Genomic DNA, 14667 nt, shown 5'->3' on the forward strand with positions numbered 1-14667 from the left:
AGCTGGTCAGCTGGCAATTACACATTAATTCCAGATGACTTCTTCAGGTATTTTGATCTAAATAAATTACTGTGCATGTAGGCGCATATTGCTTGCTTAGGAGATGCACTCACATAACTGATGATCAGATTCTTTGCTGGGCAAGAAATTATTTCAAAAGCTGTTTTGAAAGTAGCACCCTTTGGCTTTTCCATTATAAACTCTTGGCTAAAGCATGCTGTTCTGCCATTAACAGGGTCTTGTCATTACGTTTTCCCATAATAATAAGGATCAAAGCATCAGCGATGCGCAGACGTAGACTTCAGTTTGGGCAAAGTTAACTTTGGACGAAGGCTGATCGTTCAATCAGAACAAACCTAAAAACACTTCCGCTCAAATGAGCTACCAAGACAATGAATCTAAGACATTTTACTAGAAGATTTCCAGCAATGCCATCAACATTTACAGGAAGAGGCAGAACCTCAGAAAGTCCTGCCCTGAAACTCGTAAAGCAAATCCCGCAAGGGCACTCCTACAGAAAGAGGACACCCCTTTTAGCCTAAAACATCCGACAGCTTCCTAAGCATCACAACGTATATCATTTTTGCACCGTTTCAACAGCTTTTACAGCCTGTGGCTCTGACAGAGCAGCGTGACTTACCAAGGGGCAGGCCCAGGGATCTGGAAACACTTTCAGCTGATTTCGGGAAACATTCAGTATGTTTAGGGACTTGAAGCAGTATAGAAAAACCGTTGGAACTTCCACCAACCTGTTGTCAGAGACGTCAAACTCCTGCAGCTTCCTTAAGCCAATCCAATTAGTTGCTAGAAAACACAAAGCGTTGCAGACTTTGTGTAAGCGTGACAGCAGTCTGACCCAGCGAGATGCTGAATATTTGCTAGATAAGAGCCAATAGATATTGGGAGTGACTAAAAATAAACAGGCCTTCTCGTCTACTTTGGACAAAGACTTGGGAGACATTAAGCATCTGTTGTCAATACTGGCTTTTAGTTGTAATAGTAACAGTTTGGGGTTCTCCTTCCCAAATCAGGCCTTCAAACGTAAGTGCAACAAGGGACCGTACGTACTGTTTTCCTCGTCAAATAACTTCTCCATATAGTTTTTGGCAGCGTTGAGTTTTTTAAGGTTTTTAAGATGTAGGAATCCAGAAGGGAGAGTAGAAAGTTTGTTGCTGGATACATCGACCTCAAGTAACCTGTGATTACAGAAGACACTCGGTCAGGCATCAGTAAAATGCTAGCAAGACTCCTGTTGCCATAGACATCTATTTTATCAGGACAACTTTGGGTCTGGAGGAAAGTAGCTGGAATGCATTCTCACACAGCAAAGCAAAAAAGCTCTATTTAGAACATTAACCCTGTCAGGGAAACAACAGCAGTTTGGATAACTGAAGTAAGACATCAAATATCCATCTGGGTCAGCCCAGGGCTAAGACTCTTCTCTCAGAGGAACAGTGCTCACCAAAACTGGGCAGCAACAAGAAGCAGCGTGAGACAGTGAGGATTAAGGTCTGAAATTCCCTACAATTGGCCTGACAACTAACAGGGTAATGCTGAGAATGGAAAAGGGCAAATTTTAAGTTCAACTTTACAACAGGCAGAAAAGCAACCAAGAAACTCCTGTGTATGGTTTTCATAGCTGCAAGTTTTCACACCAGCAGCAACCTTGCACCTGCTCTCTGTAAGGGCTCGGTTTGCTGTGGGCATCCAGCACACACCTTGTACATATAATCTCATCCGATGACTGTACGCTGGGTAACTCTGCCAGCTGATTGTCAGCCAGGCTGAGCTTCCTCAGGTTCATTAGGCCCCATGGGATCACGGATGGAAGGGAGACGAGGCAGTTGGCAGACAGATCGAGCTCTGTTATCTGACAGGAGATATCAATCAGCCAGTCCAGATCCACCCAGGGCAGTTTGAGGTTTGACCAGTTCACACACAAAGCCTGCGTATGTCAAGAAAAGAGAAAAAACACGTTAGTAACATCTTGCTTGCTCTCGGTCTGTTACACCACTGGGAATCTGGCAGATCACACAACAGGCTGTAAACATTTTGCTCACTTTCCAATCTGCTTCTAGGAATTAAACTGACTCAGAGATGAAGTCACGCCTGGATATCAGCAGCCTGTGCTACACGGTCACTCAATGACTTCGCTGCAAAGACCACGATCAAGCACATGCAGAGACCTGGCCCATACACTGCCTCTGGTGTGCTCCACAAAGGAGGGCTGCCATGGCTTGGAACCACAGACAGACCCCTGGGCTCTGCTTCCTCATTGTAAACTTCCAGCAACAGCAGACCAGAACAACTGGGGCAGGATAAGGCTTTGCAAAGGAGCATCTGGGATAGGCAAACATCCCATTGTGAGACACTTCTCAACAGCAGAAGCTTGTTGGATGTTATTTAGCAAGGTTCTATTCTAAGAGGTATGATTTAGGCAGTTGCCTCCTTTCTGGGTAATGTTCTGCTGCTTTTGACAGTTGAGGAAGCTGTTTTATCCCCTTATGGAAATAAAAAACAGAAGTAGTTGTGAAAGGCAAAGCTACGTACTTCAGCCTCCAGCTCAAGGCAGGAGAAAACGTGAACACGTAACAGTCATGAATGTCAGGAAACAAACCAAGCCTTCATTTACAAAACCTTCCCACTGTCTCCCAGTAAGATCTACACTTCAAACTACTCACTTTCACACTCTTGTTCCCAAAATGGTTTTGTAAACTCGGTGTTTTCGGCATCTCTCTCCAATAAGGAAGCCTTGATGAAGCAATTGTTAATTCACCACCAGGAGGCAGCAAGGACCTGACAGCAAGTTTAATTTGCTTTCAGTTTCCAGTATTTAACTCATAAGCTCTTTTTAACCCTAAGTTTAAAATGAAAAGGAATACATTTGGAAAAGGGAAAGAAAGGTGTACTGCAGATGCTTTCTTGTTACTCAGAACTCCAGGTAATGGAGGCTGCACGGTTTAATATCTAGGAAGATGGAATGAAAGGTAAAAAGTTGTACCTTTTAGAAATCAAAAATAATTGTATTACTGCATTACTAAGACATGATGCTTCTCAAAGGTTCACAGTGAAACCTCAGGATGGCCCAACAGATATGAATGAGAATACTGTGCCCATGGTGTCACTGGGGAAACAAGGGAGAGAATAAGCTGTTTATCTAAAGCTACATTCACCATTGTGCTGTAGGGCATATCCATATCAAACAGACCAAGCCAGCTACTATGAGAAATCGACTCCGGCAGAGTTACTGTGTGAATCTCTTACATCAACACCCAACAAATCCCGCTCTGCTGTTAGATTTTCCATGCCTGTATGCTGAACAGCTTCCTGCTTACAAAACCTTGCTTAAAATTTTGTACGCCATTTTCTCTCAGCTGTAAAAGCCCAGAGGTGGGCAAGTTTACACCCCTGGACAGCAATCACGTGTGATTTATGCTGCAAAGAGAGCCATTTCTAGCTACCCCATGCTTCAGGAGGGATGCCAGGATGCAGGGCAGGTGCTAACAGACTGCAATATTTTTCTGGCACGAGGAAACCTTACTGGAAAGAGCACATTTGTGCTGAGATAGTTGACTCATTTTTCCTTGTGCTCTGAATTACCCCGAGAATTGAAAACAGCAGCCAGCCCCTTAATCCAGGTAATGCAGAAAGCAGTTCTACACTGTAGAGTCCTCAAGTGGTGCCTGTCCAGCCACCTGGGAACATGCTGAGAGCACCTGTAGTACTTCTCATTTTTACTATAGAGAATTTTCAGCTGGTTGAGCTCCCAGCTGAGGCCACCGGGAACAGACTTACTCCAGCTAGAAGGAAGGTGCAAAAGATCCAGGTACTGAAAGCAGAATACAAGCGTTTTCCAAGGGATGTGAGAGATGCTTTAATGGAGAATTCACCACTTTTAACAACTGACCTCGGCTGGCAGAGCATACTCCATCCTGCTCTGCTCCTTCCAGGAATGCAGACTGTTTTTGTCAAAAGCTACTCTGAGATCCAGCCAAGATGGAGGCGGGATAAACCACAGTGAGTACGGGAAAATCCAAGCTTTTAGGCAGCGGTTCCAGACATCTCTGTGGTCTTGAAAACAACTGCTAGCAAGTAAGGGACTTCCCATTTCCCTACACCATGGTCAAGACGCACAGGGTTTGGAACTGAGTTTTAACTGCTGGCAACACTTAGGGCTGAAGGAAGGTGAATTCATCTCACCCTCTCTATCAGAACCATCACTTACGTTCTGTGATCACCAGCAGGGCACAACCAGAGCATCCATGCCCTTGAACTATTCACCTATTCACCTATACATGAAAAAGCAAGAAGATGCAGAATTACAGCCAAGAGTCTGGAAGAACATTCCCATGAATTGCCAACCCCAACTGCCACGTTTCTCCCTTCTGCTCAAACTGCTCCCAACAGAGCTACAATAAAGAATTCTTTATTTCTTTTTTAAAGAGAACTCTTTGTGTTTATCCCTCCTCTCAGTTCCTGCCCCATTTCAAGAGGATGCTCCCTATGCAGGCCCACGTTCTTATTTTAGCACAAAAAAAGAACTTGTCCTTGAGCAGACCAACCAATGCAGTAATACGAAGATACACAGCTTGCTTTCAGCGGGTGCAAACAGGACCAGGAGGCTGCTTCTCTGATACTGATCTCTACTTTGCATTTCGATTACACGTATCATTTACTTCAAAAATGCAGTCCTGGCTTCAGGGCATCTAATGTGATAGAAAGATAACTGCAGAATTCACACAGCATCTCCTAAAACCACAGACAAGATCATGAAATTCAGCACGCCGTGGGGTTGGTGTCCATGTTTCTCTGCAAACCAGAGCACCAGCCAAGCTCTTTCATCTTACTTAGGGACAGAACACCAAACGATGGTGTCTAAATCCTGATGTCAGGGAAGGAATATTACGGATCCATCTGGCTCTGCACTCACTGGGGTGAAAATGTAATTATGTGAAAGATAATGCCATAAGGCAATGCCATGAAGAGAGGGGATTTCCACCACAACTCAACCATCGCCACTAGATTCCAGATGCCAAAGGGCTGCAATGCTGAACCGACAGAATCAGCTCAGCCCTCTGTGGTTTGGCTGGTGGGCTCCGTGCCCAAAGCAGACAGAGACACTGTTTGGCTCTTGAGCATATTCAGCAGGACCAGAACAACCTCTGTAGACTCCTCTCTCCTGCCAAGGTAATAACTTCTCAATTTGAGTCTCGCAAACTGAATGGAAATCTTCTACTGCAGTTATGTCAGGGGATGCAAGGGATGGGAAATTGTGCAGAAGCAAGAAACCCCACTGCTTTTGGGCAAACAATGAAATACAAAAAACCAAAAAGCTTACTTCAATTTGAGGCTGTTTGGTAAGGTGATTAAAAAAGGCTGTTGTGCATTTCTCCCAGCTGACATCATGCGCACCACCAGAACCTCTCTCTTGCTGTAGGCAGGATATCCAGAGGGTGGTGATCTAATTCCTCCATCAATAACGCTGTTGTGAACCCCGAGTGGAACTGCTACAGATTTCTTTATTGACGGTAACTGAGATTAGTCAGGCAGTGGATCAAGAAATCAGAGGCTCACACACACACACACACACACACATACACACACAATGCTTCTATGCCAAAAATCCTGGCAAAACACTCCCTTGGGTAAATGCAGCAGTTTAAGCTCTTTTCCAGCCCGTAATGGAAAAGCAAAGAAAATCGACCATTGCACACACTGGAAAGTTAAATATCCTCATGCTTACAACACACATATCAAAGTCTGGAATCTGCATGGAGCAGGGGGAATTTTCAGCATTTGCTACCTGTTCCTGTAAAAATGGAGCACTTCTCCTATTTAGAATAGTAGAACGATAGAATCATAGAATGGCCTGGGTTGAAAAGGACCACAGTGATCATCTCAATCCAACCTCCTGCTATGTGCAGGTTGCCAACCACCAGACCAGGCTGCCCAGAGCCACATCCAGCCTGGCCTTGAATGCCTGCAGGGATGGGGCATCCACAGCCTCCTTGGGCAAAACCTGTTCCAGTGTGTTTAGAAAGACAGTGGGTTGTTATGGGGTTAAAAATACAACAGGGGAAAATAAATAAATAAGTAAATAGTAGAAAAACGAAATGTTCTCTCGCCTCAGGAAGGACAGCAACATACAAAGCATGAGAGCAGCCTGGAAGGCTCTCCAACCACATTTTATGCATAGTTGGTAGCGTGCACTGCTGCAAAACCAACTGGAGGTCAACCGTGCAGTGTTTTCCCTCAGAGATAGCACAGATAGGATGAGTCCTTTCAAGCCCAATGCTCAGCCTGCCCTGTCCTAGAGGAGGCTGCTGCCGTCCAACTGGCTGCCAGGCACACCGCTGCCTCTGAGTGATCCTTTTGCTTCCTCCCACTGCAGAACACATCGCAGCACTCGCTTGGAAAGCTGACATTGATGAGCTCTATCAGTTTGCAACTGCCACTAAAGTCTGACTTGAAAAAAGTCATAGAGGGATGTGACCGTCACTTCCCACAGAGCTGAGCTCTGCAGGCAAACTGGGTCAAATCAAATCTTCCTGAATTTGGACCAAAGGGAAAAGCCTGAATCTGCAACATGTTGCAAATAAGCAGCCTCTAGAAGAATCCAGGTCAAGCTGCTGAGTGCCTGTTTCTTTAATGTTTTTTTATTTTTTCCTTTTATTTTCTTTTTTCAAACCAAGATCTTCTAGCAATTAGCTGATGCTTTAAGACTTCTTTGCTCAGGGTGTGACAAGAGCAAGGCTGAGTCATTTTTTACAGCAGCAAAGTTAAATATTGCCAGCAAGTTCACATGGAAAACAGATCGCTCCCTTATGATTCAAACGTTTATTCCGAAGTTTATTCAAGCTGAATTATCTCGTTAGTAGGATTCTGTTTTCCTTCTAAGCAGGCATGCAGTTTGATCAACTCCTGTCCAAAAACATCTTGGATTTAGCTTCCTTTTGTCTATCTGTCATTAAAACTTAGAATGACATCGGAAGGGCTCTAAATCTCATGACTGAACCCAACTTAAGTCAAGGTCACATATGTGGACTGTAGTCCTTACCATTTGCAGTGCTGTCTGGAATCCAGCAAGACAGTGTTGGCAGGGAAAGAGAGAACAGAAAAGCTTGGAATGCTACAAGGATCTCTTTGCTTAGTTTTACTTGACACCAAAGCAGAATCAACACCCCACAACCCCACTAGCTGAGCAAGCAGATACTCAAATGGCAGTGGGATTGATGCAGTCAGAACCTCAGTCCCAAAATTTCCCTTAACTCGGAGCTCTAATGCTCCTATTCAACTGCAGCTCATCTATACACTGAAGAGGAAAAAGATAACTACATGGTGGGCTACTGGTACAAACAAAATGCTACACACAGACCTACAAAGCAGTAACAGCATGTGCAGTGAGACATTTCCCAGTTCTGAATGAAAAAGACTTGAATAATACAAGATGAAGAGAATGAAGAATACGGCCTTATTCTCCAAAGATACAGAATAGTCACGCAATGTAGTAATGTCCTGCATGAAAACAGTGCCACTCGTCCATAGATCTCACTGCACCATTACTATACAGTAATCCTTCCAACAGCTATGATGCAAGGAATTTAAAATTTCCACCTTTTGTAGTGGAAGAAACAGATGCAAATTTGTTCCCCAAACAGTCCAAATGCTATCAGTGACTAAGCTGCCCAAAGATCTTGCCAACCTAAAATGGCTTTGATTTCTTTTCCCATCACAAACGTGACCTGATCAAACACGACGCTCACAATGCTGCTCCAGAAAGCTGAGGTGCCCTCAGTGAGTGATAGTAAAGGCTACCAGTTATCTTTTACTGATGAAGATTTGTAGATGGGAGGAATACATAGATAACAGATGTGAGCTTGCTCTACCTATGCTCCAGCTAAGCCAAAGTCACACGAGCCTGTCTGTATGTGCTATATCTGAGCTAAGAGACCCAGGGCAAGAGAAGGATTGATGTGCTCAGCTAACACAGCCATACTAACACTCCTGGCAGCACAGAACTCGTAACCAGGATGCACCACAGAAGTCTAGTGAATGATTTAACCACAGAGAACCCCACAGCAGTGCTTATTTCTCTGTAAGACTTGGAGCAAAAGTCAATGATTTCTTTTCACAGCAGAAGCCTGGTTCACACGTCAGTGCTAAAGCAGCCAAGTGCAAGGTGCCACACAGCATCTTGGTGTGGCCTAATGGTTTGCACCTTCCAATCCATCACTGACACGACAGCCACCTTCACAGCTTGTGCTCTAAATGGGTGGCAAACCACAAGTCTCACAGCTGAGAAGAACCACCACCAGCCACGTGGTGCACAAACATCAATTATTAGCACGGTGCTCCTTTGAAAGAGCATCTCTTCAGATGGATAAATGGCTACTTACTGTTTTTGCTGGAGCACTACCTGGTAGCGGGCTGGTCTCAATGAAGTACTTCCTCAGAAGGTGCTTGCTGGATTCAGGGCTGTCCATCAGGATGTAGGAACAAAAGAAAGCCCCATTCCGCAGTAAGAACACGGCCACATCTTCATTCCCTTTGGAGAAAAGGCAGACTGTCTGCTCTCTGCTTCTCAAGCAAGCAAATCAACACGGAGCTGAATAGAAATCCTGGGAAATAACCACTTCTGAAAAACCCACGGGGGTGTGCAAAAAGGGAACTGAGTAGATAGGCTATTTCCTCCACTGATAAGACTCAGTTTAGTCCAACTGAGACACCAAAGGCACTCTATATAAACATCGGCCCAAGCTCCATTTCTTTACTCCTCTTCCCCACTCCCCCCTTCCTCAGTCTTGTTAAATTACACACACAGTTATGCTTTGAAGTATAAATTATTCAGCCTAAAATCAAGCCCTTGTGCCACCATATCCATATCAGAAATGCTTTTGCTCGCAAGTTTTCTGCTTTTGAAGGGTCCTTTCCCCAGGAGTTTAAAATTAATGAGGAAAGTTCAGTCTCTCAGCATTTGCAGTAATCTCACTAAGAAAGGCCCTGACTTCAGTTTGGCTAAGTCTAACAGCTCAGAGCCAATTCTGTTTTAATTCATCTTGCTGGAAATCCAGAACAATCCCAGCCGAGCCAGCCCACACTAATAGTGTTCCCAGGTTGGAACAACTCAGACTATTCCTTGAAAGACTCTGCAGAAGAGGGATAAAGCTTTGCAGCATGCAAATACATACCTGCCTTTATAGCAGCATACAGAGGCAACCGTATAAGAACTGGAAACTCATTCCTCCTGACTGCACAGCTCTCGGGGTCAGCATTGTATGCACGAATTAGGAGTTTCACTATGTCCAAATGTCCCTGCTGGCAGGCAATGGCCAGCATCCAGTTCAGGAGCTGCTGGCAAGTATTGGGACCTACCAAGAAGATAAGGCATTGACTCAGTCGATGCCACTGGCTTGTAACGTGCCAGACTCATCCACAAATAGCAGCTGTGAAAAGGCCTGACGCTCCAAGGTTGGTGACTCCACCACCTCCCTGAGCAGCCCGTCCCAACACTTCAGTCTTGCATAACACCTTCTGGAAGTTGCAGGCGTTGTAGAGGCCCTACAAACAGCCCTTCCACTGGGGGTCCCTGTGTGAAGCAGCTGCAAAGCCTGCAGTGATGAGAGCAATGGGTGACCCAAACACAGCTCCTGGGCCAGGCTCACAGCAATGCCCTTTTTCATCCCTGCACCTGATTTCAGAAATTCTGTCTGCATCTACAAATTGCTTTGCTCTGTCGCAAAATCATTTTAAAGATAAAATGCAAATGAAACACAAAGGCAGCTCAAAATAAGGAACCCCCCTGAATGTTGTATCAGGATGCCAAGAGGAGAGCACAGGACGTGCTGTTACCCACCAGGAAGCCATGCTGCATCCACTCCCAGCACTGCTATGCCTGCAGGATCAGCAGAGGGGGACAGTGCTGTTTACTGAACATCCCATAATTTCTCTGTGTTCTGGGGCATCATCCAGCTGTAAGAGCTAATGGGAATGAACTGCCTAAATGGCATCTTTGCAAACATGGAATGTTTTTATTCATATGTCTTTCTCCCATGGATAAAGTACTCTTAAAACACAGCAGATATTAGATCCCTCCACGACTGCATCCCACAACTGAGTTCCCTCATCTTTCAAGGGATGGGATAAAAACAAATGTCTGCTCAAAGCCATAGCAAACAGACACCGAGTGAAAGGGAGAGTTAATCCAGTATTCTCACCACGCAGGGAATCCAGCAGTTCTTTCACAACATCCTTATGTCCAAAATAGGTGGCCACCACAGCTGCGTTGTCATCATTAGGTTCAGTTGGTAACACCACTAATGCTTCCTTCAGTAAATACCTCACTGCCTGCAGATCTCCATAGGCTGCTGCAATACCTAAAAGCTGACACTGGTAAAGAAAAGACAGCAAAACAAACTCTGTTTTTTCTTTGCATCTCTGTGAAGGGAGCAAGCAGAGAAAGACAGCAATTCTAGAGCTCTGTATTTATTTGTGCTCATGCAATTGTGTACATGTCACTACGGTTAACTGAGAACATTGTAAACAATAGTAGTCACTATAATTGTTACTGCTGCATTAAGTAATTAGATTAATTTGCTGGTTTTGCTTGTTTTTTGTTTCCTGAATGATTTCAGTGCAAAAGCACTGAAGGCACTTTGTGTGCTTACTGCATGTAGGACTGGGTTGCATGCTTAAGCAGCTTGCAATGTTTGCAAGGGCTCTGCCTGCTGTCTACCAGCATCCTGACAACACAAGGTGCTGTACATCCCTTAGAGATCAAGTCATGCACCTGAAAAGCAGGGCACATTAGCTGGAGGTCAGTGCTGTTTTCAGGCGGTAACACAGCCTCTGAATCAGAGCTGCTGTGCATTTGGAGAGCAGGCAGAAAAGCCCAGGACTCTCTGCACCTGACAAAGCCAACACACCCACACATACCCAACAAACTAACAGTGTGGTGTGCAATACTGACCTCAGCTCTACCATTCGTTTCAATGTGGATAGGATTTCTCCCCTGCGGTTCCAGTCCTTGATTCTGTTGCTACATATGCTCTCCCCTGAGGTTCGTCTCATCTTTCTGATCAGTGCTTTCACGGCCAAAAAGGTTTGAGAAAGAGCAGTGAGCCCACCCTACCTTTTCCACCTGCAGTGCAGCCTCCTCACATGACAACTTAATCAGCTCTTGGGCTTTAGCGGCGTCTCCAGCTTTGTAAGCAGCCTGAATGCTCTCTGTCACAGGTGTCTGATTTATGGAGACTTCGCCGACTGTGGACTGTTTGCCACCCATGGCCACAGTTCCTATAGCAAAAATAGAAGAGAAGCATCATGAAGAAATCCCTGGGCACTACTCATGCACAGCTGCAACACCAATGCATTCTGGCAATGCAAAAAGTGGTAAGTTATTCTCAGTGGAATATTTACCACACATGATTTTTTAAACAGAGGAGAAAAAAAGTTGACACGAAGTTGTCTGGTATAGGAAAGTGATTGTATGCCACAGTACTTTCCAGAAGGGACATGAAACTGAAAGGGATGGCAAGTTCCCCAGCTGCTCCCAGAGGTGATTTCCAAAGGAAGGTGTGTGAGCTCACGCAGGCACGGATGCTCCACTGCAGCCCACACATTCAGCCCTCTGCTACAGGAACAGGAGAAGGGAAGAGCTTACAAAATAGATCCCTACTGTACCCCTCCAGCACTTCCCTCTAGAGATTTATACAGCTACAGTAAAAGGAAAGACACCGAAAGAAATCTTACTCTGGGAAGACAGAGCAAAACATTACACAGGATGCCCGGTGCTACCTTGGTCAGTCTTAGTGAGTCTCTTAGGCTAGACTTGTTCTTTTTTTTAATGCTGCTAGGAGCCAGAACAGTTCTTACAAGTCAAAGATTAAAAGCTTCAAACCATTAGAGGAGATGCTTGCAGTGGCTAACAGAGCCAGCCATGAAAACGTTGTCCCCCACTCCAACTAGGAGGAAGGGGAGAGCTGCACACTTCAGCAGGAAAGCCACCAAGGTAATAGCAAGATGCTCAGCTCCATTCCTGATTCTGGCACTGATCTCCTGGGCCCGGATCTCCCTGTTCTCACTCACATGCGGAGGCTGCAAATCCTTCTGGGTTGTGATGCTCCTTTCCCCATGGATCCTCCCAGTACCCAGCACAGGGGCCTGTGAGCCTGGAGAGGAGATGTCAACCTGACTGCACTGAGAAGCACAAATAGATACATGCAGGACAGAGAACTGAATCCATTTTCACTTGAAAAAAGACATTTCATATTCCTATTTTTCCCCTATTAAAATATTATTGCTTATTTACAATTGGTTAAGCCAAGACCTTCAAAAGCCCACAGATTTCCATGAGTTAATGGGTGCTCGCGCAGGGGCTAGTTTAATGCAGTCTGGAAAAAGAAGTAAATTTGGACCAACACATAACTGTCAGTAAATACCTTTGAATAATGCAGTCTGAAATCACCAATACATTCTGACTAACAGCTCTCATCAATTATTGAAACGGAGCTCAGATCACCCAGACATCGGAGACAGCTCCAGAGATTCATGCCATTAAGATGTGCCCACATCAATAACCTTGCTCTGATGATGCAGGACGTGTGAAGGACAGAGAGCAGGAAGATGGATGCAATGTTAAATAACAGCACAATAAACAGCAGCTTGGAGTTCATGCAATGGGTGCAGCGACTTCGATGCCTCATTATTCTGTAGTTTAAGGGAGTACATGGGAAAATAAATCATCCGGTGTTTGCTCCACGGAGCAGACCTGCAATGGACCTCTAAGCATTTTGGTTATGTTTTAATTCTCTTTTTCAAAAGACAACAAAGTAGGAAACGTAAATGGTTCCCATGCAGGCAACCGTTCAAAGGTGATAAAAATAGAGAACTTGAAAGCCTAAGTGTTCTCCAACCCAACAATTCAGAACTGGTCTAAGTAAAGTAAAGATGCAAGCAAACACTGCAGTGACTTTGAGACACCGCCTCAGTGCACTCAACAGCCTGTGATGAAATCCTGAGCCTGGAGAGAAGAACTGGAATTCCCCTTGGAGGAAAGAATGCCTCACATCAGAGATCCAAAACAGCTGGAGAGCTGAGCAGGAAGTGCTGCAGAGCAGGGCTGATAGAGCTCAACAACTTGAAGCTAGTTCCTAAAGATAAATGCTGAAAGGAGGGACTGGTTCCGTTTCCTTTTGGCCTTAACCCTGACTTTGGAGACTATCACTCAAGAGCCACACCTGGAACCAATCCCAAGCATGCAGGCACATTTCCACTGCACTCACTCTTCACAGTTCATGCCCATCGTTAAGTAATCTGTGAGTAATAAGAGTGTATTACCAAAGAAATAATGCAGAAGCTGAAGAAATGAGACGATATTTCTACCGTGACTGAGGGAAGAAGGAACTCGGTGGGCTAAACCTAATACCAAGATCGCTTCTGTTTTACCCAATGGCTGCTTCATGAAAACACTTGGCAGATGCATCATGCTTCCTCTTACGCTTCTGGCCCCTTCAGAACTTCTTTAAGTCCTTTCCAGTGTGATGGTGTGGTTGTAACAGCTACTAATAGCATCACTGCTTGGAGAATGTGGGCTGGTCATCACCCTTGGCCAACTTCTGGGCACTTCTGCAGGCACAAATGGCTGTTCCTTGGAGGTTATGTGATCTCATAGTTAGCTGGCAAAGTCTTCAAGGTGGTATATTTTGGTTCCAACATGAAATGTTAGCCTTGCCTTAGGTAAATCAGTATTTTTCATTGATCTAACCCAAAGTTACTAGTGAGGATACACAGGAACGTCCAGCATGTAAATGTCACTAAAAGCTTCATCGAATCTAAGTGATCTGAGCAATTCTATTGTTTGATATATTTAAGTACTATTGGCAGAAAGACAGTGCTGCTCATCGTTGATGTTTGTTATGTAGCTGTCATCAAGGCTCCTATGGTTGTATCATGCAGAGCAAACCGACCTCCCACCGATGACCTGAGGCAGGGAGGCATGAAAGATCTTCAATGAAAAAATACCCTGCAATTGAGATAATTCCAAGCTTGCAAAGAGCAAAACTGATGAGCGACAGAAATCTTGCCCTCAACCAACAGCTCTACCCACGTGGCTTTGTAGAAGTTAATTGGAGCTTTCAAACACTGAGTGAAAGAAGGTGGGCCAACCATTCCGAGCTTCACAAAAAGCACAGAAGGCTTTTGCTGTAAAGCTAAGCATCTTGTGAACCAAATCACTGACTTCATAGTGGACTTTCTGGTGACTTGAGAAATACTACATTGATCTCTGACATACAGATGACAAAGCAGCATGATTTATAAGCTTGATTTATACTCATCAGTAGGGGGAAAAAGAAGTGGAAAAGTACATTCGACTGACTAAAGACCATTTTATTTCTAAAAGATGCATGACTGAACTATCGTCAGCACTGCACTCATGTGGGCTGGGAATAACATTTTGTCAGCATCAGTTATGTTTAGCAAAAACCCGGGCTAAAATCCAAAGAAATTCTGCCCACACCTTTAACCCCATGACCTGCATGCTCTTTACACTCTGTGGCTCTTTACACACCCCATACTCTTTACACTCTGTGGCTCTTTACACACCCCATGCTCTTTACACTTTGTGGCTTTCCTAACAGGCTCTGCTTGCACTGACCATGGAATGCACTG

The 14667-nt window shown here is 44.8% G+C and overlaps 1 protein-coding gene across 3 annotated transcripts in view; it reads right to left on the bottom strand.

Annotated features, from left to right (window-relative positions):
* The window catches only part of LRRK1 (leucine rich repeat kinase 1), a 61656-nt gene that overhangs the window by 36194 nt on the left and 10795 nt on the right, over positions 1-14667 (bottom strand). For all 3 annotated transcript variants that reach the window (XM_072345679.1, XM_072345680.1, XM_072345681.1), the window contains exons 2-8: positions 11129-11292; positions 10215-10386; positions 9189-9368; positions 8397-8545; positions 1719-1945; positions 1069-1196; positions 641-804 (exon numbers count right to left, since the gene is read on the bottom strand). In XM_072345679.1, coding sequence (XP_072201780.1) covers positions 641-804; positions 1069-1196; positions 1719-1945; positions 8397-8545; positions 9189-9368; positions 10215-10386; positions 11129-11292 — 1184 coding nt within the window. The remainder of the gene's footprint in view (positions 1-640; positions 805-1068; positions 1197-1718; positions 1946-8396; positions 8546-9188; positions 9369-10214; positions 10387-11128; positions 11293-14667) is intronic.

Source organism: Excalfactoria chinensis, chromosome 10, assembly GCF_039878825.1.
Source record: "Excalfactoria chinensis isolate bCotChi1 chromosome 10, bCotChi1.hap2, whole genome shotgun sequence".
NCBI classification, from domain to species: Eukaryota; Metazoa; Chordata; class Aves; order Galliformes; family Phasianidae; genus Excalfactoria; species Excalfactoria chinensis.